Consider the following 25,548-nt stretch of genomic DNA (forward strand, 5'->3'; position numbering starts at 1 on the left):
CATGACTAAGAATAAATGGAACCTAAAGATGCGTTGTGGTTTTACAGCACTTCCAAAGCAAGTGTGAATGGGACCAAAAAGTTTGTGGGCATAGATCAGCTTATGGAATATCCTATTCCAAATCTCTGGGCAGTAATATGGAGTCTCAACTCCCCCTTGTGGCCAAAACAGCCTCCACTCTTTGGATGAGTTTTCACAAGATTATGGAGTTTGGAAGGTCTGTTGGAATTTCAACCAGGAGAGCATTGGGAAGTCAGGCACTGTCATTGAACAAGACGAGCTGGTTTACAACCAGCATTCCAATTAATGCCAAAAGGTGTCCTAGCAGACAGAGGTCAGGGTACTGTAGGTCACCTGAATTCCACAGACTCCCTATCTCTAAGGTTAATGGGTGGGTACACAAGTTATCAGGGGTATTCGGCACAGGCAGTGCTCCCAGACATCACCATTGTCCTGGTAGAAGACAAAGGGGGCTTTGAGCCTGGTAAAGCCTGGAGGGAAACTGGATTTTTGACTTGCCGTAAAATCCTTTTCTCTGAAGTTTGACAGACGCAGGTCCATATCTTCTTTACCATTAAGTTATGCTGCCCCCTACAGGAGTAGGGCACAAGGCAGGAAAAAGCTTTACCAGCCTATGGGGCAGTCCCTGCAAGCATACACCCACTCACTCGGCTATAGCCCTCAGTTTTGTTGCAAGCAGTGTTTATGAGTGGGATGGGTATTTTTTTTCTTCCAATTAGAGGGGCGGGTGCTGCGTCTGTCAATGAACTTCTGAGACAAGGATTTTACAGTAAGTCAAAAATCTCTATCATTCATTGACAGATGCCGCTCCATATCTTCTTGACCATTGGGACATCCCAAAGCAGTATTTGCATGAGGGGTGGGAAAAACGCAAAAAGAACGTACTTCGCCAACCAGGTAACATGCAGCGCATCCAGAGAAAAAAAAAAATTATCTTTTAGACAGCAGCCTGCAAAACCTTGCGGCCAAAAGAGGCATCCGAAGATGCCAACACATCTACTTTATAGAATTTTGTGGATGTGTGCACTGATGACCAAGTTGCCGCCTTGCAAACTTGCAGCACCGATGCCCGATGGGCGCTGAGTGCTTCCCAAAGCGAAGGCAGCACAATGTCTTCATTCAAATGAAAATCAGAAGTCACCTTACGAAGAAACGACTGATTAGGGTACCACTTTATCTCTGTGGACCACCAGATAAAGGTGAGCAGCAGGACGCCGCCGCCAATTCAGATATTCTATGGGCAGAAGTAATAGCCACCAAAATCTCCCCAATGTTCTCAAAAGGAGGTTTTTTGAAGAACAGATAATACCAAATTCAGATTCCACAGAGGTAGCGGGGATCGCCTCAGGGGAGCCATATGGCAAACCCCCTGAATAAAAAGTGTGAATCAGGGCATGTGTGGCTAAAGGGCATTGGAAAAATACAGCCAGAGCCGACACTTGGCCTTTGATAGTGACCAAAGCCAACCGGTGTTGAACACATTTTCAAAGAAAAGTCAAAACCCTAGCCACCGAGAACAAGTGGCACCTTCAATGGATTCACACCATGAAATGTATGATTTCCATGTAGGATGATAGATCTTCCTGGAAGTAGACTTCCTGTCCTTTAGTAGTGTAGGAATCACTGAATCAGAAAGACCTCTATCCTTCAATACCTAGCTTTCAAAAGCCACGCCGTTAAAGCCAGCGACTGTAAAGCTGGATGGAAGATTGCTCCTTGAGACAGCAGATCTTCCTTGAGAGGAAGTCTCCAGGGAGCATCGGCGACCAACCTTATCAGGACTGTGTACCAAGGCCAGTCTGGGGCCACCAGAGAATGACCAGAACCCCTTCCACGGGGAAGAAGCCTCAGCAGAAGTTTTAGCGGAGGGAATGCATTAAATCAGCTGATACTGACTCCAAGGAGCCACCAGTGCGTCTGTGGCATCGGCCAGAAGATCCCGAGACCTGGCTACGAAGCGCTGAACCATCTTGTTGAGTCAAGAAGCAAACAGGTCGATGTCGAGTGTCCCCCCACCGGACAACACAGGAGATGAAACCCCTCCGGGTGTAGGGACCACTCCCGCTGATCCAACACCTGATGACTCAGGTAATCCACCTGCCTGTTCTCCCCACCTGGGATGTGCATAGCAGAGAGGGCTGGAACGAACTTTTCCAACCAATCCAGGATCCTGGCCACCTCAACACTCTTGGTGCCCCTTCAAGGATTGATGTAAGCCACGGCCATTGAATGCGGACGATTTGTCTAGTGGCTCAGGCAAAGCTTCATCACTCTGAGCTCCAAAATATTTATCGGAAGTTTGGACTCTTCTACTGTCCAGGACCCCTTGGCGCAGAACTTCCCCAGCCGGATAGGCTGGTGTGCATGGTTACCACTGTCCAATACAACGGAAAGAAGGACTTGCCCCTGGGGTAGGGCTAATGAGTGAAGCCACCATAGTGGAGCAGTCTGAAAAAAAGAACACACACAAGCTAAGACCTAAGTCCCAGCTGGGAACTAGGTCCTACTCCTAAACTAGGCAGAAACAAACTGAGGGCTATAGCAGAGTGAGTGTATGCCTGCAGGGACTGCCCCAGAGGCGTGGTAAAGCTTTTTCTTGCCTAGTGTCCTACTCCTGTAGGAGGCAGCATAACCCAACAGTCAAGATATGGAGCTGCGTCTGTTAATGAATAGAAGCCTTTCTACATGCCAAGAATAAACCACTTTTCTCCAACTTCCCAGGAGATAGTTCTCTAGGTAATTCAGTAGATTGCTTTAATAAGGAAGGATGTATTGCTAAATGCACAAGATACAAGTAAATGTAACCACTGATCCAATGAGTACCCAAGGGACTTGGGGTCAGGAAGGAATTATTTCCCTCTTCCAGGGTTCATACACATTTTTACCCATAAAATTTCATGACTTTTCCAGGACTTCAAGTAAATATTCAAGACCTAATGTTTCATGAAAGGTCTATGTATACATGTTAAATAAGAAAATCCATGTTACACCCAGGATACTTTTACTAAAATAAATGACAAGCTTTGTAATGTACAGTAGAATATGAAATATTTAGTTAACTATAGTAATTTAACCAATATTATCAACTATATTGGAATATACTGGAGAAAGAAAAAGATTTGATGGGCGCTCCTGCTTGGGGATAAAGCTTCAGTTCAGGCAGTCATGATGGATAAGGTGCAGCCTGACTGGTATGGATGGCACAGATGCACAAATGGGGCACTTGCATCAAGGGCAGCTCTTTGTTAGGCAAAAGCAACAGTCCCACGAACAGGCAGAAAAGAGAGAAAGGCACCACTCAGTGGAGCATGTAAATAATTTTATTGACATATTATAATCAAGAAATTACATGGAGGTAAGCGTCTATCACAGCTTGGGCCCTTCCAGGTCCGTGGCGTTTCCATCCCAGGCTGGCCAGCAGCCGGGAGAGGGGAGAACCCATCAGGGGACTCAGTGTGATCGAGGCAGCGGTGAAGCACATACCTCACTGGAGAGCTGCACGAATGTGATGACACGGGGGGGGGGGGGGGGGGCGGTAACCGGTTTTGGAGCATGTGTGAACCGCTCCTTGATGAATGCTTTTGGTTCACACATGCTCCAAAACCTGTTAGCGCCCCCCGCGCGTTATCACGTTCGTGCCACCCTCCAGTGAGGTATGCGCTTCACCACTGCCTCAATCACACTGAGTCCCCTGATTGGTTCTCCCCTCCCCCGGCTGCTGGCCAGCCTGGGACGGAAACACAGGGGACCCGGAAGGATGCCGAGCTATGATAGACGCTTACACCTATATGTAATTTCTTAATTATAATATGAGTCAATAAAATTATTTACATGCTCCACTGAGTGGCGCCTTTCTCTCTTTTCTGCATATGCAACAAATAATTTCCATGTCTTTTCCAAAACTTTTGGGTTAAGTTAATTTTCCAACACTTTTCCAGGCCTGGAAAGTGCCATTTTAAAATCCCATGACTTCTCCAGGTTTTTCATGACCGTATGAACCCTGCTCTTCAGAGTAAATAGGACCAGGCTTCTATAAGGGTTTTTTTTCCTCCACCTTCCTCTCATCAAGGGTGGTTTACTATGCTGGGGTTGAAAAGGTTTTTATTTTTGTAAAAAACAACTCCAATTTGTTTTGCAGCCTTAAGCCACGTACTATCGGGTGGCATCGGCCAATATTTGGCCCATCTGGCCAGCTTGTCAAAAAAAAGCTGGGTTATACTTACTGATAACTCCTTTTCTAATAGTCTTCCAGGACAGCCCATGAGACGTTAGGCTCCTCCCCCAGGGACAGGAAACACATTCCAAAATTAAAATAAAAGGCGGTCCCTTAGTCCTCACCTTCAGTATTTCATGAGAACCACAGGACACCCTGTAAAACATATACATAGATATATAGACACATATCATACATTATACATAATACCAGATAGTTCGGGTGGGAATCCGGCTGTCCTGGAAGACTATTAGAAAAGGAGTTATCAGTAAGTATAACCCAGCTTTTCTCAAAGTCGTCTTCCAGGACAGCCCATGAGACGATGAGCAAGCACTTACCAGTCTAGGGAGGGACAACTGCCTGGAGCACCTTTCGACCAAACGCCTGTTCCTGAGAAGAGAGGAGGTCCAGGCGATAATGTCTAACAAAGGTCGAAAAGTTAGACCAGGTAGCTGCCTTACAGATTTGGTCTGGTGAGGCACCGGCCCTTTCAGCCCAAGACGTGGACAATGCTCTAGTAGAGTGTGCAGTAATGAAAGGTGGAGCCACCTTTTTCACTATATAGGCTTCTGTGATAGCCTGTTTGATCCATCTAGCTAAGGTTGCCTTAGAAGCTTTTTCCCCTTTATGGGAGCCGGAAAATTGTAAAAACAAAGTATCAGTCTTCCTGAAGGTTTTAGTCACCTCCAGGTATCTCAAGAGGGATCTTCTGACATCCAAACAGCTAAATTCTTTCTCTTTATTGTTGTTTGGGAAATTGCAAAAGGAAGGAAGGACTATGTCCTGAGTCCTATGAAAAGAAGAGACCCTTTTTGGCAAAAATCCTGGATCTGTTTTTAGCACAATCCTGTCATCAAAAATCATAAGAAAAGGTTCTCTGATTGAGAGAGCCTGTAATTCGCTAACTCTTCTAGCTGAAGTTATAGCTACTAAAAATAAGGTTTTTAGGGTGAGCATTTTTACTGATAGGTCTACCAAGGGTTCAAACGGACTGGTAACCAAGGCCTGGAGTACCAGGGATAGATTCCAAGCTGGACACGTTTTAAGCACGGTTGGCTTTGTCCGGGCAATTGCTCTGAAAAAGGCATTCACATTTGGGTCTTCTCTAAGGGAAAACTGAAGAAAGACACTAAGGGCGGCAGCCTGTACCTTTAAAGTCCCTAAGGAGAGACCTTTGTCTAAGCCTTCCTGAAAAAAATCCAAGATAGTTGGTATATCTGGGGAATGTCTCTGATTCTCCAACATCCAAAAATGAAATTTCTTCCAGATTTTAGCATACATTTTTCTAGTGACCGGCTTTCGACAGCTGGTCAATGTTTTGATGACTCTGTCTGAGAACCCCTGAGAGCCTAGTATTTGTTCCTCAGATACCAGGCCGTCAGGTTTAGGGTCCTGAGAAATGGATGGACCACCGGACCTTGTGTTAAGAGATCTGGTCTCCAAGGTAAGGTCATTGGAGGTTGCGCTGCCAACGCCTGAAGGCGTGCAAACCATGGCCTTTTGGGCCAGTATGGGGTTATCAGTATCATCTCTGTGTCTTCTAGGATGAATTTCTGAAGAACCTGTGGGATCAATCTGATCGGAGGAAATGCGTAACAGAGTCTGACTTTCCAGGGGTGGGCGAAAGCGTCTATGCCTAACGCCTGATCCCCTTGAGTTATGGAAAAGAATTTTTCTGTTTTCCTGTTTGCCTGGGAGGCAAATAGATCCACTACCGGTAGGCCCCATGAGGTTGTGATTTTGAGAAACACCTCTGGGTTGAGGGACCAATTGTCCTGGTTCATCTGGTGGCGGCTGAGATGGTCTGCCAGATAATTCTGCGTCCCTTTTAGGTGAATGGCCGAAATGGATGTTAGGTTCCGCTCGGCCCAGACAAAGATTTTCTGTGCAATGGTTTGTAGGCCCAGACTTCGAGTACCTTCCTGCTTGTTCAGGTACGCTACCGTTGCTATATTGTCTGACCTGATCTGTAGATGGCTCCCTTCTACCTCTACCTGAAAAAACTCCAAGGCCTTTTGGACCGCCATAAGTTCTTTTTGGTTTGATGAAGACTTCCTTTGTGCTGGGGACCATGTACCCTGCGCCCATCTGTCCTGCAGATATGCTCCCCATCCGGAAGCGCTTGCATCCGTGGTAATCCTCTGTGATACCTGGATGGTCCAGTTTAGCCCTCTTGATAGGTGAAGAGAGGATCTCCACCACCAAAGAGTCCTTTTTATCTTGGTGGGAATCCTTACTTTTTGTTGCAAGGAACTTGACTGCCCATCCCAATTCTGTAGAAAGAATTTTTGGAGTGGACGTTGTTGGAACCTTGCCCAGGGGACTGCTGGGAAACAGGAGGTCATCAAGCCTATCACTCTCGTGACATCCCTCAGAGAGACCCATAAGTTGGTCTGTAAAGAGGCAACCATCAGGTTCATTTTCTCCATCTTGCACTGAGGGAGGAAGATCATCTGATCCCGTGAGGAGATTTCGTAACCCAGGTAGGTCACTCTTTGTGAGGGTACCAGGCAAGACTTTTGTCTGTTGATTATCCAGCCTAGGGAAGTTAAGAATTCCTGAACTATGAGGAGGTCGGCTTCCAGTTTCTGGTATGATTCTGCCACTACCAAGATGTCGTCCAGGTAGGGGGTGATCATGATAGCTTTTAGCCTTAGAGGGGCTAGTGCTTCCCCTAGGACTTTGGTAAAAATCCGTGGGGCTGAGGACAGCCCGAAGGGCAGTGCCCTGAACTGGAAGTGCTTGACTTCCGGTCCTATCTTTACTGCTAGCCTCAGGAATTTCTGATAGGATGTGTGTATGGGGATGTGAAAATACGCATCTTTCAAATCTAGGGTTGCCATGAAACACCCTGGGAACAGTAGGTTCCCTATGGAGTATATTGATTCCATGCGAAAGCGTTTGTATGCTATTGAAAGGTTCAGATTGCGTAAGTTCAGGATCAGTCGATGACTTCCTGAGGGTTTTTGAATCACAAAGATGTGAGAATAAAACCCTGTTCCTTGTTCTTCTCTGGGGACTGGGATAATTACTTTTTGATCTAATAGGTCCCCTAACTGAAGACTCAAGGCGGAGGCCTTGACTGGATCCCTGGGAAGATGTGTGATCAGGATCCTTTCTGGAGGTTGAAGACAGAACTCCAGCCTGTGTCCTTGGCCTACTAGGTCCAGAATAAAAGGGCTGGAAGTAATCTTCTTCCACAGTGGGAGGAAGGCCCCTAATCTTCCTCCCACTCTGAGAAGGGAGTCATTGGGGCTGGTTGGGGCGTTTAGGAGGGTTAAACAGGATGTTACCCCTCCCCTTTATGCCCCGTCCAATGTTTTTTGAAATTTTGCTGAGTTTCAAAAGACTTCTGCTGTTTGCCCCTGCCACGAAAATTCCTCTGAGCATAGGGGAATTTTTTCTTATCTGGGAATCCCTTCTTTTTATCCGCTGTACGCTCCAGGGCTTCTGTTAGGCCTGGGCCAAAAAGGTGGTCGCCTGTGAAGGGAAGACCACAAAGGCGAGATTTAGAAGTAATATCTCCCGACCATGTCTTGAGCCATAGGCTTCTTCTGGCCGTATTAGCTAAAGCTGAGGTCCTTGCTGCCATTCTTACAGCTTCAGCTGAAGAATCCGCCAGGAATCCTATTGCCTGGAATAAGAGTGGAAAGGATTTATTAATCTGTTCCCTCGATGTTCCTGCAGTCAAGTGTGTTTGGATTTGAGATAGCCACAGCTCCAGGTGTCTGGCTATGCAGGTGGATGCCAGGGCTGGCTTTAAGCTCATAATGGAGGCTTCCCAGACCCTACGTAAAGAGATATCTGTTCTCTTATCCATAGGGTCTTTTAGTGCTCCTGAATCCTCAAATGCCAAGTCAGTTCCTTTGGAGATTCTGGCAAGAGAGGCATCCAGCTTAGGGATTTTGTTCCAGGGCTGTTCCACACTTTCGTCAAATGGATACCTTCTTTTTAAGTTTCTTGGAAAAAAAGGCTTTTTATCAGGAGAATTCCATTCCTGTTTAATCACATCCAATAGTGAGCTATGCACAGGGAACACTCTAGCATGCTTTTTATGACTAGCGTACATTAAGTCATGCTTAGAGAGATGCACTTCTTCCTCCTCAATCTCTAGAGTGGTATAAACCGCTTTGAGTAGATCATCTACATCCTCCAGGCTCAGTTTAAAGTTGGAGCTATCATGGGAAACATTGCTTTTTGGTTCCTCTCCTGATCCTGATCCCTCTGCAGAAGAGTGGGAAGAAGAAACTTCCTCCTCCAAAACCAATGGGTCAATTAGGGATGGTGGAGCCTGAGCTGGGGTGGAAGGCTGGGCTGGTGCCTGCATCTTTTCAATGAGAGTCCTGAATGAACTAAATGTACTTTTTAGCTCATCTCTCACTGAGGACAGCATTTTCTGGGTAGAGACTGCAGAATCGTCTCTGACCAGTTTAGCTATGCATGCCCGGCACACTGCTTTGTTCCAAGAGGAACTCAATTTTTCTCCGCATACAGCACATTTCTTTTTGGGGGGCTGAGGTGGGTTATTGTCCTGAGCCTTGGCCTGGAAGATAAAAGTCAAGGGAATTTAATTAGAGATACTTGTCCTCCTCCCACCTCCCATTTTTCCCCCTCCACCTTGTGGATAGAAAAGAGGGAGCGGTGCTGCTTAACCCCTGCCCCTAACAATAGAAAAGAGAGGGGGGAAGGGGAACGGAGTTCCTAACAGGTACCTGCAAATAGGGTGTCGTTCCCCCTTGCTTACCTGAGAGGTGCCGATGCCAGAGCCGACTTCCGCCGCCTGTGCGGTTGCTGCCGTGGTGTCCATCGCTCTGTATGGTGGTCCCAGCAACTGCTGTTTCCCCTAACATCGGTCGCCCATTTGAACTCTCTGTTCGCGCCTTCGGAAACTGGAACGAGGGTTTCCAGCGCCCGCGGATGCCGTCACTGCGCCGGAAGTGACACTGTCACTTCCCGTGAGGCCAGAGTGGATACGCTGAGTTCCGCCCCCTCCGTCTTTGGCGCCAACTTCAAAATTTCTTCCGAAGTTAGCGGTTCACGGGTACACAGCACTGCTGCTCCAAGGAACCGGCCGACCAACGGAGTGAACTCCCCAACGCTCCACCAGACAGCATCCGTAGTCCTGCCGAGAGGCTAGGAGAACAGGAGACAGCGGTCAGCCCCTATTGCGGCACTAAGGGGTACCGCTATGGGCCGAGGAGATGCATCTTTCCAAGTCTTTCCATGGACAGTCCAGGAGACCGGGAGCTTCAGTTCCAGGAACATGTTACCCCCTGTCCGGAGGAAACAAAAATACTGAAGGTGAGGACTAAGGGACCGCCTTTTATTTTAATTTTGGAATGTGTTTCCTGTCCCTGGGGGAGGAGCCTAACGTCTCATGGGCTGTCCTGGAAGACGACTTTGAGAAAAAGGGGCATGGCCGAAAAAAGGTCAGCTAACGGCTCAGAGCACTGACCAGTGTGTTGTGGGGGGGGGTGGGAACTATCCCTCTGTCACAACACAATAGCTCAGCTGGGAGATAGCTGTATTAACAGCAGATAGTACAGCGGCTCCTCCAGAGCTCTTAGGTTTTTTTGGTCAGCCCACTGGGTTGAATCAGGAAAGACAAAAACAAACACGCTAGTGTGTACCAGGCTTAACTATGCTCTTACCCCACCCCTGGGGTGATGGAAGTATTACAAAACCCTGTTCCAAGTAGCGTGGTGCCAATACTAAGCATTTGCATGAGTACGTGTACCTTCAAGTCCGCAGATTGTTCACATATGTGCAGCCCAGTTTCAGTGTGATTTGTAAAGAATCCGGTGTGATTTAATCCAGCAGCTTGCCAAAATATTGGTACTTGTATTCTGTCTTAAGGGTAACGCCACTTTTGTGGGAAAAAAAAAATATAGCGTATACAATTGTGACACAAGTCATATTGTAATTTCTCCTGTACCTATACTACCAAGTTGATAGCACATGTGTAACCCCCCTTTTCATATTGTAATTGGTTATTAAAAATGACCCTTCCCAATCGGCAATCACATTTTCTGCCAATGCAATATGGCCACCTGGAGGTATTCTGTACACATAATGTATACTGACCACCACCCCCCCCCCCCCCCCCCCAGAAATGTAATTTCCTGCTTGTGTGATTGGCTCACTGATTTTCCCAGAAGTCTGCACTAAGATACAAGTTAGATTTCTGGCATCCCCTGCAACACAATTTTGGCAGGATACTCCCAATAGGAACACCTCTAAATGGATGCAGACCCAGCAGATGTCCTCAGGGCTCTGCAGCTGCAGAGCTGATTGATAATTACTTTCCCACACGGGCACAGAGACAGGGATTTCTTCAGAACAAAGGTAGGAATCTGCATGCAACAATGGTTGCTGCAAAACACGGGGGGGGGGGGGGGGGATTTGGCGTTTCGCAACAAAAGTGGAGTTACGCATTTAGTATCAGTGCTTCCCTAGTTTGAAGTAGCCAATCACATGGGAGGGGGATGGCAGGTGTACTCAAGAAAGGCAAAGACTGGACGATCAAGGATAACAAAATACATTTAAAGCAAAATGTGAAAAGGGGGAGAACCTGGGGAGAAAGTTTTAAAGCAGCATGGGAAAGTGTTAGAACCCCTGTCAGGTTATTGACATTCCAGGGTCCTATTCAAAAGGCAGTCACCTTGCCAGTGATTTCTTGTTGCTGTGTAGGCTGCTTTAGAAATAGCAAAACCATCAACCAAGTAAAGTGGTGTTGACAAGTCCCTACTCCTGCCTATGTTCAGGCCAGGTGATTGATTGTTAAGCATGAGTGCTGGCACTGCAGAGAATCTCTAATGACAGTCATAGGTGACCTGCTCTGATGAATCATGTTTTCTTTTACATGTGGATGGCCAGGTGTGTGCGTTGCTTACCTGGGGAAGAGATGCCACCAGGATGCAGTATGGGAAAAAGACAAGCCAGCAGAAGCAGTGCGATGCTTTGGGCAAAGTTCTGCTGGTAAACCTTAAGTCTTGCCATTCATGCGGATGTTAGTTGACACATACCATCTACCTAAACATGATTTCTGACCAAGTACCCCTTCATGGAAGCTGTATTCTCTGATGGCAGTGGTCTCGTTCAGCACAAGGCACCCTGCAAAAATGGTTCAAGAAATAAGATTGAGGTGTTGACTTCCAAATCTCAATGGAGAAGCTGTAGATGTACTGGAAAATACATTTCAATTCATGTAGGCCCCACCTTACAGAACATAAAGGATCTGCTACCGATTGCTTGGTGCCAGATACCACAGCGTACCTTCACATGTCTAGTGGAGTCCATGCCTAAAGCAGATTGGCATATTTTTATAAGGGAAGGCTAGAATCTTATTGGGGTCTGTGGTATTACAAGAAGTTGGGGGAAGATCTGCAACCGAGACAAAGTCCTGGATTGCAGTAAAAACCCACCTGAAGTTATAAATCTTCACTCAAAAAAATAAAAAAGCTTCAGCTGGACACTTTAAGACAGGAAAGCTGATCAGATGCATCCCATCTACACATCTGGGTGCTCTATTCCAAGAAGAACACACAGCTTGTATTATAGAATTCATCACCAAGTCTACACTGCCACCCAGAGGTCAGGTTTCTTACAAAAACTTTATTTCTCAGTTTTACATATAAAATACATAGAAAATCATCAAAAAATAAACATTTAAATTTACAGATTTGCAGGGGATAATAAAACAGAGGTAACATGCATTAGACACGATCAAACCCCTTGTTTACACTTCAAACACAGAACATGATGTGCAGTACACTTGCTCACCGACTTCATTCTCACTGGAATGAGGAAACAAAGGATTAAGATAAAGATGGTCAGACATGCATGAGCGCTCTGCAGCGCACACAAGGCAAATATATTACAAATCCGATATATTAGATCTGATATGGATTTCACATCACAGTGCAATTTTAGGAAGTAAAAAACACAGGCAGGCACTACAGATTAATACATTTTGTGTAAATCGCCAAAGAATCTGCAAAACTACATTTCAGCTCCTTCCAGGTTTTAGGAAATACAAAGTTCTGACCACTTTGTTGTGAATGTGCAATTGACGAAAGCTGAACTCCAGCCAGGTATAAGAGCCCATTCACACTGCTGCGACTTGTCAGGCGACTGTCAGCCTGACAAGTCGCGGTCCATTTAGTACAGGACCCGTTCTAATAGGAGCAACACAAGTCGCTCCGACTTAGAAAAAGGGTCCTGTACTACTTTGGGGCGACCTTGGAGCGACTTTCATAGACTTCCATTATGTGAAGTCTGTGCAAGTCGCGGTGCACAGACTTCACAGGTCGCCCCCCGAAGTTGTGTCGCCTCAGTGTGAACCGGCTCTTAGACAAGATGCAGCTCTATTTATGAGTACACCATTAAATGTATCATTTTTGTAACAGGTAGAAAAGCATTTTGCAATCTACTCTACAGCAGAACTTAAACTGGGGGAGGGGGGGGGGGGGGGGAACCAAAAAGCGGCCAATCGAGAGTGCTGCAGTGCTGGCAGAGAGCAGTGAGGATCAGTGTGAGGCTTTTCCTTCACTGCCCACTTACAGCCTGAAGCCTCCTTCAAGGCCAGTTTGTTATTCAACCTCAGAATTGGGGGGGGGTCTTGTGCAAATCAGATTGGATGGCTTGAAATACAAAATTCTTTGTTACATATAACCGCTCCCATGTATGCATTTTATCTCCATTTAGCGGTGTGCCAGGAGTTCACATTTCTGGACACGACAGATGTTCCAGGTACAATTCAAAACAATCCACTCTATAGTGACCATCCAGTATACAATCCGATTGTACGATCGACCAAATATGTAGTTCAGGGGCCTACCTGATTGGATATAAATACAATCCATGGTTTAGATTTGTCCTCCTATTACATAGTTTTGGCAAGTCTAATGCTGGCCATACACGTATAGATTTTCATCCGGAAGTTTTCGTTTCAAGAAAATTCGTTTGATTTTCTTATCGTTAGTGGGGTTAAAATCGATGTCCCTTTTCGACTGCAGCGACGGGAAAATTCGTAGGGGCAGAAGGGAAAACTTCTCGATCAACGAATTTTCGGGCAGTGTATGTGGTAATTGTTCAGAAATCATTTTCATTTTAAAATTAAATGTTAAATGTTAAAAGCAAAAGACAATTTTCGAACGACATTCGTCTATTCAAAGAATGTTCTACGAATATTCCCGTCCAAAAATCTATACGTGTATGGCTAGCATTATACATGCTACAATCTGACTGTAAAATCAACTTTAAAAATTTACCAAAACCATCTAATACGAGGACCTACTGTACTTTAAATCTGCCAAGGGTCTGCCTGGTTGCTAAAGGAGAGATATAGATAGATATACATATATTTATTTTTTTTTTTTTTAATATGGTCACAGACCACCTCTGAGTCGCTGCCTGTGTGAGATATTCCCGATTAGTGGGCATTTCTACTAGTAAACTCTTGGAAATGAACTTAAGATAGCCCATTCAGACCTGCATTGCTTCTGATGAATTTGTAGGAACATATTTACCCCCCCTCAAGTCCACCCCCCTATATTTTACTTTATGGACTTTAGTCATGAACATTTGGATGTTTTATTAGCATTTAATGTTACATATTTGATCGATCTCACATGGATGCACTTCCATTTTTTGGGGGTGTGACATAATTGAAGAAAACAAATCACATTTCTAAATCTGCACGCAATTCATTTTAATTTGTACGCAATTGATTGTACACTTGTTTTGCATTATGAGCAATAAAGGGACAGCGCTCCTGTTTTTTGTATCCAGTATTTAGGATATTAGATTGCTGCTGTCCCTGGTTCACCCAATAAGACAAAGCACAGGATTTGAATTTATGCAGCAGACCGATTACCTCAGCCTCCCAAGATGTTCCTCGCAGGTCAAGTCAATGAACAGAAGTTCATAGTCTGCTTTACATTATGATAGCTAGCCCGTTTCTCTGGAATTTATTCTCATAATCTTGCAAGGTTAAAAAAGCAACTTCACTTTTCTTAAAATAATGAAAATATTTTACAGAAACCAAAAATGTGCATTATTTTTATCCTGCAGGAGCCTGGAAAGCATTGCACCGGGGTGTAATGTCAGGCTTCTGCAGCTTTCAGCCCATACCGGTCTGGATACAGACTATTTAAAAGCTTCAAGGCTTGTGAAGGAACTACAATTGGGACAGTGGGTGTGGGGAGAAGATCCCCTGCCCGATGTCACCCCAGGGGGCTGAAACAGGTTACATGTTCCACCCTAAATACAGATAGACTGTAACATGTTCCAAAAGATGAACCTATCATTTAAGCTGGGGGTTTAAAGCCAGTTCTTGCTATGAACTGTCTGTAAGCCACAAGAACAGCCAGACAGCTAGCATTTTCAGGAGGTGGTCAGTAACAGTCTTATGTATTACTGTCAGCACAGGTTTTTCTAAATAAAGAAAATATGTGAGATATAAAAGGTTAAGTGACAGATACTCACACAAGAATTGTGCAGAAGGCGCAAACTAGTGCTGAACAACAACTGCAAGATCTACTGCAATGTCTGCAACTGTACCGTTCACACAGTCTGCAGGTTTCTTTGTCCCCAACTGATCGCACACAGGACGAGCAAGCCTTGGATGCCCCAGCCGGCACTGCTGCTTGGAGAGAAAGATATCTCTGTAGTGCTTAAACAGTTTTCATAGGAAAAAATGAAATATTTACATACAACAGATTAATACCCCCTGAATAGAATACAAATCAAATATATATGAAGACAATTCAATCCAGCTCATGCATAGTTATCACATCCAAAATGAAGGAATCTTTGCATACTGGATACGTTTTATATAAGATTCTCCTTTAGAGCGTATCTATCAGGTGTACAGTTAGCTGTATTCACCACTTACTGCTTTACTGCAAACAGTCATCTCCCCTCCATTCCAAGCACAACCAGCAAGGTTCATTCACTCTGCCTGCTCAAATGAATGAATGCTCCCCTAACTTTAGTACGTTGTCATATTACATGAGGCCATTCAGACCTGACAGATCCATTCTTTAGCCCAACTCTGGCGGGGGATGGACATTACACCCTTGCAGTCAGAGGCTCCACTGCACCATGAGGACTACATTTTAAGGGATCATGCACAACTTAGAAGCCAGCAGTGTTTTTGCAGAAAAAAAGCCTGACGCTTGTAACAACGTCTAAGCCGGTTCACACTGGGGCGACTCAGTCGCCCCGACTTTGAAGCTGCCCGAGCAGCACGACTTCCATCGCAGCTTGCAAACAACTTCTCTAATAGAAGTCAATGCAAGCCGCTCCAAAGTCATCCCCAAGTATTGCAGGAACCTTTTTCCAAGTCGGAGCGACTTGAGTCGCTCTGATTAGAACGGTTCCATTGCACAGAATGAGCGCTACTTGTCAGGCGACCAAGTCGTGGCAGTGTGAACCGACTCTAAAGCTTTTAGAGGCGTCAAGCTCTTTGATGTTAATTTAATTTCATTGGCCAGAATAAAATTTGCTCTAGTCATTGAAATTACTTAATGCACTAACATTTAGAAGCTTCTAGCATTTTTTATTTTTGCCCAGACTCTTGCTGCTTCTGAACACACATGGCAGTGTTTTTTTTTTTCCTGCGTTTAAATGCTGCTAAAAGCCTGTGTGCATGGACAGATTTTTTTTTTTTTTTTTTAAGCCGAAGGAGTTAAGACACCCCTAGGAGCAGCTGTAAAAATGTCTAGTGTGCATGAGGCCTAATGCCGTCAGCAGATTGGCCTCTAGCGGCTCTGATTTTACACAGTGCCAAGAATTGAACAATTGAGCATGTGCAGAGTAGGAGGAGATTGTAGAATATTGGATTTTAAACAGTATAGGCACTTTTGACAGTGGAAACCCCCTAGTTACAGCCACATCAGGCATACAGAGCTGGAAACTCAGGCTTTAAATTGACAGATTATATATTTTGAGGGAACTGTTGGTAAGATTACGTGGACCTCCAGTTTAATCAGTCACAGGAGCATCCAAGCAAAAGGGCTTCATAGTCTTATACAGTTAATTTTCCCTTTCTGAAGCCAGAGAAGAAAATCCTGTCCCCCGCCAGCATGCTGTAGAGAAGGTCCCTGTGAGGAAGCCGATATCTAAGGCCCCTTTCACACAGGCAGACCCTTCAGATCTGCCTGTCAGTTTTTCAGGCGGATCTGAACAGATGCCCCATGCATCTCTATGGGGCATCGGATGTCAGCAGAGACATGTCCGCTGACATCCGATTCGTCGAATCAGGACAGATGGAAACCCCATTTTCCATCCGTCTGGTGGATAGGATGGGATCAGATGAGAACGGTCTGTTGTCATCCAAGTCCCCCATAGAGAACAGCGGGACCTGACAGCTCTGTCTCTGCACACAGCATGGAGACAGAGCTGCCATCCGCCTGCTCAGAGAGGGAATCGGAAGATCGATCCCCCGCTGAGAAAAATGGAGTCCTCCGACGGAGCAGCAAGTGTGAAAAGGGCCTAAGGGGAAAGGTCTGACAACCCCTACCAAGTCAGATCTATAGCTCTGCAATGAACACATCTTGTGCTCCCTGTGGATGGGAGAACTCGATTTTTGACACGAAATGGGGTGTGTAAGACCTCTGCTTCCACACAGAGCAAGGGTCCCAACCAATCAGTACAATGTCAGGGGACAACAACATTTTCCACTCCAAACTAACAAGAGAAAAAAAATAAATAAAATACTGTTAAGGAAGTAGTGGTGCGCTCCAGGGGTTAACTCTTATAAATCTCTATTTGGGTTGATGGGTATATTGTGCACAGATCTTGGTCTAAAGGTGCTCGGTGTGATAAATGTGTATACATGTATATTCCAAAAAATAGTGATAAAGGTGCAGGTGCGTGGTGCTAATCAAAGCAATGTGTATATCAATAGATAAATAATAGATGAAATATCAAAATTCTTTTTTTGCACATAAAATGATAAAAATGTATCAATAAAATTATATATCACAGTGTTAGTCTTCAATCCAATTCATCAAAGGTAAATAAAATATATGTGCTCAAATAAAGTGCTGCATGCTTGTTACAATAAATAGGTGTTGAAAAAAGCAATCTGAACAGCTCTGTTGCAATCCTTAGAACAATATCGGCTAAGATAGTCCAAAAATAAATAGATTTCAAAGAAAACTTGTGTATAAATCTCTTTTGTGACCGTGCCTCAATAGTTAAATCAAGTGACTGTGATCTCCTCCACCTTGTGTCACCTATGTGCTCTAGCCTCTCACCTTATAGGCAAGACAAATATGCCTCTGGTATCTATCCAGACTTTTCAGTGGACTCCGTTTGCCTCACTCCGGATCCTTGATCCTTTTTGGAACAGACTTCTAGGATTCCTATGGGTATTTGTCCGGTTCGTTTTCCTAATCCTATCCTCCTTATCCGGTCTTATTGTGCCTCAGAAACAAAGACTTTTCATGGTGCAGTATATCAAGCTTTTTATTTAAAATATACAAGTTTGCACTTACAGTATAGCGAAGTAAAATCGGCATGTATTGAAAAAAAAACGCCGCTGTGGAGATCGGGCTCCGTCGTAACGTCACTTCCGGGTATAGAGCTCCTCCTACGCGTTACGTCACGAGGTCACGTGACTTCCTCAGGGAGTGGCTATAGCTGGAGTGACATGTATTTTATAGCAGGGAAACCGGATGTTTACCGGCCGCCAAATACCCATAGGCATCCTAGAAGTCTGTTCCAAAAAGGGATCAAGGATCCGGAGTGAGGCAAACGGAGTCCACTAAAAAGTCTGGATAGATACCAGAGGCATATTTGTCTTGCCTATAAGGTGAGAGGCTAGAGCACATAGAGGTGACACATAAGGTGGAGGAGATCACAGTCACTTGATTTAACTATTGAAGCACGGTCACAAAGAAGAGATTTATACACAAGTTTTCTTTGAAATCTATTTATTTTTGGACTATCTTAGCCGATATTGTTTATTCTAAGGATTGCAACAGAGCTGTTCACAGATTGCTTTTTTCAACACCGATTTATTGTAACAAGCATGCAGCACTTTATTTGAGCACATATACATTTTATTTACCTTTTATGAATTGGATTGAAGACTAACACTTTGTTTATATATATATATATATATATATATATATATATTATTTTATCGATACATTTTTATCATTTTATGTGCAAAAAAGAAGAATTTTGATATTTCATCTATTTATCTATCTATTGATATACACATTGCTTTGATTAGCACCACGCACCTGCACCTTTATCACTATTTTTTGGAATATACATGTATACACATTTATCACACCGAGCACCTTTAGACCAAGATCTGTGCACAATATACCCATCAACCCAAATAGAGATTTATAAGAGTTAACCCCTGAAGCGCACCACTACTTCCTTAACAATATTTTTTAACTGTTTTAGTATCAGTCTCAGTGGCGCTGCAGCAGGGAGTCTCTTATCACCTCAGATAGCGCAGGGAATCACACACACCCTTTTTTAAAAAAAAATAAAATACATTCCAGGTTTAATCGAAAAACAGTATTCATAATTTTACAGTGAGTTCAAGTTAAACTGTTCTTTTACTTTCCAGTATCCCAACAATTAACTCTGGAATGGACATTCAAGGCTTAAGCCATGTGTTTATCTGCATTATCAAAGCCCACCCCAAACACAACACAAGCTTTGCCTTAATGGCTAACCTGTGTACATATGCTGCTGTGCCTTTAAATACCCAGGTGTGAATGTGCCTTTAAAGAGGTTGTAAACCCACTTGTATAACTTTTACCTATAGGTAAGCCTATATAAAGGCTTACCTATAGGTGCTATAAATATCTCCCAAACTTGCACCGTTTAGGAGATATTTACAGTGCAAACTGCCGATGACGTCATCGGCGCAGGCGCTCTGAGGGAACGGCCACCCGTGCCGTTCCTTCAGAGCTCAGTGCCGTGAATGGCGGCTCCCGCGCGCAGGAGTGATGTAATCACGCCTCTGGCCAATCAGATGGCCGGAGGACGCGAACCCGGAAGCAGGATATGTCGCCGTCCTGTCGCTGAGGTGGCGGCACGGCGGGGGCTTCGTTTTAAGGCAAGTACTACATAATGAGCTAGTATGCGATGCATACTAGCTCATTATGCCTCTTTACAGGGCTTTTTTTTTCGACTTTACTTCCTCTTTAACTACTTGCCAATCAGCTGCCGTAGTTATACTATGGCATGTTGGCTCTGTTATGTGAAACTACATACATGTACGTCTCATCGTGTAGCAGTTAGTGTGGGGCGCACACACGCTCCGATTGGCTAGAGTGGGAGCCAATCAGTGGGTCCAGCAGCTGCAATCGCTCTCCACGGAGACAGAACAACGGTCTGCCGATGTAAACAGCAGACTGTTCTGTCAGTGATGAACACAGGGATCTGGTTTCTCTTATTTTGGAACACGGGTCTCTGTTCATCCAGTGAGCCCTTCCCCCACACAGTTAGAAAGTACCCCCTAGGCACACATTTGACCCTTTGATCGCCCCTTGTGTTAACCCCTTCTCTGCCAGTGTCATTGGTACAGTTACAGTGCATATTTTTAGCACTGATCACTAATGTCTCTGGTCCCCCAAAAGTGTCAGTTAGGTGTCCGATCTGTCCGCCGCAATGTCGTGGTCTCGCTACAAGTCGCTGATAGCCGCAATTACTGTAGAAGGCAGAGCCAATCATCTCTCCTGGAAGATGAAGGGGGGGGGGGAGGGATTAATTCTTATTGGGAATGTTCTATAAGAGAAAGTAGAAAAAAAAAAAAAAAAAAAAAAAAAAAGTCGTCCCCAGCACTGTCGCTTTTTCTTTATAGATGGGGGAAAAAAAAAAAAAGGGACATCAATTTTATTTTATTACAGCCTCGCACAACCGTGCAATTGCCAGTTAAAGTAATGCAGTGACGTATCACAAAAAATGGCCTGGTCATTGGGGGGGGGGGGGGGGGGGGGAAACTTTCCGGTCCTTAAGTGGTTAAACAAACACTACACAACTCCCGTGTCCAGTAATTTTACTGAGGGGGGGGGGGGGGGGGGAAGCAAATTTGAATATAAAGAGTAAACCAAATCACCTTTGAGTGCCAGTTCACATTTTAGCGATGCGGGAACGCTGCAAATATACAGCGTGATCCCGCATCGCATCCGCACCCCTGGCAGTTCACACTGCCATATGCGATACCCTGGGGGTGTCAAGTTGACACCCCCAGATCAGATTGCAGTGCGATCTGAAAGTTTGCACAGAATCGGATCGCACTAGTGTGAACCACCATGCGATCCAATTCTGCTGCGGACCAAAAAAAAAAGGGTCCTGTGCGAGTTAGGTGCGATTGCGGTGCGAATTCAGCCATACAAACTGTATAGCTAAATTTGCACCGCACAGAGATCGCATGTAATTTTAGGAGCAGTCTTGCCGAATTACATGCGATCTCTGATCGCAGAAATGTGAATCGGCACTGAAAGTGAAACTTTTGTCAGAAAATTAACTCCTGCTAGATAACTTCAGGATGGCCCATTCTGTGGGTATAGCAATATAAATCATTAACAAATGAGTATTTATACTGTAAGATACAGTAAAACACTGACTCACCCTGCTCTGCACTTTTAGGCACCGTTGAATTGGTAGAGGCCGATCTGCTGACACCCTAAAGTGGAATTAAACCCTCCTATCCTTTACAGCCAAGGAAGCTGCCTTTGTTTAATCTGCAACTACCATAGGGCTTCACATGGGCTCAGTTATGACACCAGCCATTTGAGCGTTTGACAGTTGGGTTGATAGCAATCAAATGTGACAATTAGCAATTCCAAAAATGCAACTTTAAACCCAATTTGATGGGTTTAGTTCGGCTTTATGATTGGCTGCTGTTCAGGGGCTCTGAGCTTCAGCAAAATGGCGACCTTCAGCAAGAAGAAGAAACCGGAGCAATGCTGGAACCAATTTACACCACAATGCTGGAGGCAATACACTGTTGGTAGCGCAATTAATGTGGAATGTACCTTGCTATAAAAAAAAAAAAAAAAAAAAAAAAAAAAACACATCAAGTTGTAATGGGTAAAGTTTTGCTTTAACTTGACAGAATATGGATCTTCACACCAACATTCCTATCAACTCTGACCGGTCACTAGTGGCTGCCTGAGGACTTTCATTTACCTGATGAAAATGTCACCAACAGCCTTCAAAGCTGACAGAAGTAATATGGATTCTAACTAATAAAAGTTACAGCCTAACAAGCATTAGAGGTGAAGTCAAAACAGGCTGCGTTAGGCACTCGTGTGTTCTCTCAAAAATGGTTTTATTTAAAACACAATTATAGAATATAAAATTTATCTCTGGTTAATCAAAACTATATTTTTATGTACATGACAGAATTAAACTGACTTGCTATGAAAACATTTTTAGAATTGGCACCCATATTAAAAACACAAATAGACATGTAAATAAAAAAAGCCAATCAAGAGCCTCTTTACAATGCTTGGGATTTCTTATAGGATTTGGTGGGTTGGCCAGCCAGGGATTGTTTAAATCTCACCCGGTTCAGCAGGAGCCAGCCGAGATTTGAACCATGTATGGGCAAGGCTGAATATACCGAATTTGATCGACTGGTCAACTTGAGCACAATCAACCTGTGACTATTGCTAGCGGCTGTTACAGCCCCTAGCAATCAGTGTTCTCCCGCATTCCCCACCAGGAGAACACCGCTCTGCAGGAGGGATTCCTCTGTCAACACTGACCGTTGATATGGGAGGGGGGCTGGCTCGGTGTGAATAGACATAGGGGGTACGTTGGTCGCGGAAGTGGTGCTGAGGGGTGGGCGCACGCCGCCAGCGGCACACTCCGCCTCAGCTAGGCAGTGGGGATGCTGAACCATAGGACTGGCAGCTGCAATTGCCGCCGGGCACCCATGATTGTTTCCCGCTGAGAGAGGACGGTCAGATGTTGTAAACACAGCTGACCTTCTCTCTGAAATGATCACTGAGCGCCTGTGATCCTCCTATATTTGGAGTTACATTCAGATTTTTGGAGAGGAGTTTTATCCATAGATGTGTAAAGTATGGAATAAACCATTTCAGCATTGGAAGCATTTCCAAACTTGTCATTAAAACAAAGGGACAGAGGAGGACAAGTTCATCTTTTCACCTGGACAATGCAATAAATATCTTTTGATCAACTTAAGTCCCAAGGGATTCCATTCTTTGGAAAGTGAGGTACAGAAGGTCAGAGGTCACTATACGATCGCTCTGACAGCATCCCTCATCTTCTCATCAGTCTCAAAGTGTTTATGCAGTGCAGTATACAAGTGTGACTAGCTGCTTGCACTCATACATAGCACATCCATCCAAGTCAGCCCTCCAGTCTTAGAACATCCATCAAACGTCACTTCAATCGCAATGCCACACTTAATGTTCCCAGTGATCCTTACATGTATGAGAGGCTCTGTGAAGCTTTCCGTCTTGTCCAATCGTAGTTTGTCCAGTCAGCAGCTCAGGGGCAGAATTCTCCATTTCCACATTATTTTTGTTTTGGTGCGATTGGTTCCCCATAATCGCTTTTGCACCACTGAACAAGAGCTTCTTTGTTTTCTCTAAAAGAAAGGGAAAAGAAAAAGGAAATTATTATTATATCTTGGAAGTTCCAGTTTGTGATAAAGAATAGAGACATCTGTGGCTCAAAAATGATAAAAGGCAAAAGTGGCCACATTCACATAAAGGCTACAGGTTTATTAATGTAATCTCTGTATGAAGGCAAAAAACCCATCCCCCACCCAACTTGTATCAGTCCAGCGCTGAGCTCTTCTCTCCCTGGTCTCACAGGCTTCTCTGAGAACAGCAAGTGCCATTGGCTCCTGACAGTCAAATCCAGTGAGCAGAGACCTGATGGGGGGGGGGGGGGGGGGGCACCGCCACACAGCCCAGCTCAGGAGTGAGCCCCCTCCCCCAGCATGCTATGGGGGCAGACACAGAAGAGGAGGAGCCAAGATGGCCAGCAGGGGACCCAAAAGAGAAAAAAAGGGACAGCTCTGTGTAATACCTTTGCACAGAGCAGGCAATTATAAACTTTTTTTATTTTTTTTTTTTGACCAAAAAAGAAGTTATGTTGTCACCATCTTTTTTGTAATGCCAACGGCCAGGGACATTTTTACACTTACACACATTAAAAAGCACAGAGAGTTGTGGGCTCATCTCTGACCACCAGGCCCTAAAATACCTTCCCAAGCCTGATCTTTATCCAGCACTGCGCCTGTATGCAGCAGCTCTCCTCACAGGAGTGCAGGGCTGAGCCGCACTGCATGTGTCAATAGATTCACACAGCCCAGCTTGGGAGTTAACCTATAGGAAGTGACTTTCTATGGGGACAGAGAGAAGAGGAGCACCAGCAGGGTGCCCCCAGGAGATCCAGCAGGGGGGGGGGGGGAAGAGAAGGAGCATCAGCAAGGGAGACCCCAGAGGAGAACCGGCAAGGGGGGGACCCCGAAGAGAGGGAGGAGAGAGAAGTGCCAACAGGGGGGACCCCAAGGAAAGGGAGGAGCACCAGCAGGGGGGACCCCCATGGAGGAGCCAGGAGCAACAGCACAGGGGGGAACCCAAGGAGGGGGGGGGAGATAGGAGTGCCAACAGGGGGAGCGGGACCCCAAGGAGAGGGAGGAGCGCCAACAGGGGGGACCCCAAGGAGAGGGAGGAGCGCCAACAGGGGGAGGAGGACCCCAAGGAGAGGGAGGAGCGCCAACAGGGGGAGCGGGACCCCAAGGAGAGAGAGGAGCGCCAACAGGGGGACCCCAAGGAGAGAGAGGAGCGCCAACAGGGGGGACCCCAAGGAGAGAGAGGAGTGCCAACAGGGGGAGCGGGACCCCAAGGAGAGGGAGGAGCGCCAACAGGGGGGACCCCAAGGAGAGGGAGGAGCGCCAACAGGGGGGACCCCAAGGAGAGGGAGGAGCGCCAACAGGGGGGACCCCAAGGAGAGGGAGGAGCGCCAACAGGGGGAGCGGGACCCCAAGGAGAGAGAGGAGCGCCAACAGGGGGGACCCCAAGGAGAGAGAGGAGTGCCAACAGGGGGAGCGGGACCCCAAGGAGAGGGAGGAGCGCCAACAGGGGGGACCCCAAGGAGAGAGAGGAGCGCCAACTGTGGGAAACCCCAAGGAGAGAGAGGAGCGCCAACTGTGGGAAACCCCAAGGAGAGGGAGGAGCACCAGCAGGGGGGACCCCAAGGAGAGAGGAGTGCCAACAGGGGGAGCAGGACCCCAAGGAGAGGGAGGAGCCAGGAGCAACAACTTTGGGAAACCCCAAGAGGGAGGAGCACCAGCAGGACGGGGGGACCCCACAAAGAGGAGGATAGGGGTTGCCCTGTTCAAAACCAACAGCACAGGAGGGAAGTATAAGATGTTATTATAGAAAAAAAAAAAAAAAAGCAAAACCCTTCACAATGGCTTTCATAGCAAGCAAAGTCCCAATAAGAAGAAGTGCAAAATCTACACAGGAATGACAATGGGGAGATTTTACTGCCAGGATCTGCAGCATAGACTGATTGGTCGGTGGGGATGAGGCCTAACATCTGATTGGTTGGCTGGGGGTTCCAGGGACAGTCATTGTACAGTGGTGTGTATAGGAAGACAAGCACTGACGGGGATTCCCATTGGTTTCCATGTAGAAGGTATTATAAAAGAACACACTGCGATCACATCGGCCGATCTGCTGCTGTCGGTGATGAGTGAGGCCTTCCCATCACATACAGATCACACGTGTGCTGGGCTCTCCGCTCTGGAGAACTACAAATCCCAGGCCTCCCTCCGCCGCCATGACACCTGTCCTGTCCTCACCGAATATCTCCCTCTTCAGGCTCTCCCCGCACACGCCTTGGCTCAGCTCCTTGTGCCCGATACGAGTCTTGATCTGCGGCGGGGCCAGGCTATCGAAAGGGTAGGAACGCTTCGGCATAGTGAGAGGACAGACCAGCAAAGCGCTCTACGCAGGAACAGGAAGCGCGCCAAACCCGCTGAGCACACCACGCCTGCGTCTACTCCAGCCTATGAGAGGACAAGACCGCCCGCCTCCGCCAATCACACTGGGCTGGGCCAGCCCCTAAGAAACTGATTGGCTGTCACGCAGGGGGGCGGGGCTAGGAGTCACACACGTGTACTGCCTGTGTTTATGTGTGTGGAGAGCTGTTGGTAAACGATGGAGCTGCGTTTGTGTGCGATGCGTTGTGCTGCGTTTCCTGGGGGCGCTGTGTGAAGGGGAGAACACGGTTAAAGTTGTCACCTCATCCCTTTTACACCAGGACACATATTAACCACTTCA

General features: G+C 45.9%; 1 protein-coding gene across 2 annotated transcripts; it reads right to left on the reverse strand.

The window, feature by feature from the left end:
• Positions 1-11,849: 11,849 nt before the first annotated feature.
• On the reverse strand, positions 11,850-25,262 carry SIVA1 (SIVA1 apoptosis inducing factor). Of its 2 annotated transcripts, none has more exons than XM_082274842.1 (4): positions 25,068-25,262; positions 22,677-22,838; positions 14,723-14,876; positions 11,850-12,030 (listed from the first exon to the last, which is right to left on the reverse strand). In XM_082274842.1, the coding sequence occupies exons 1-4, from the start codon at positions 25,183-25,185 to the stop codon at positions 11,973-11,975; spliced, it is 492 nt and encodes a 163-aa protein (XP_082130968.1). In that variant the 5' UTR covers positions 25,186-25,262; the 3' UTR covers positions 11,850-11,972. The 2 variants fall into 2 exon arrangements, with proteins under 2 accessions (XP_082130968.1, XP_082130967.1); XM_082274841.1 differs by having other exon boundaries at positions 14,723-14,879; positions 25,068-25,261.
• Positions 25,263-25,548: the final 286 nt, after the last annotated feature.

This window comes from Pelophylax lessonae, assembly GCF_965119305.1.
Source record: "Pelophylax lessonae genome assembly, chromosome: 13".
In the NCBI taxonomy this organism is placed as follows: Eukaryota; Metazoa; Chordata; class Amphibia; order Anura; family Ranidae; genus Pelophylax; species Pelophylax lessonae.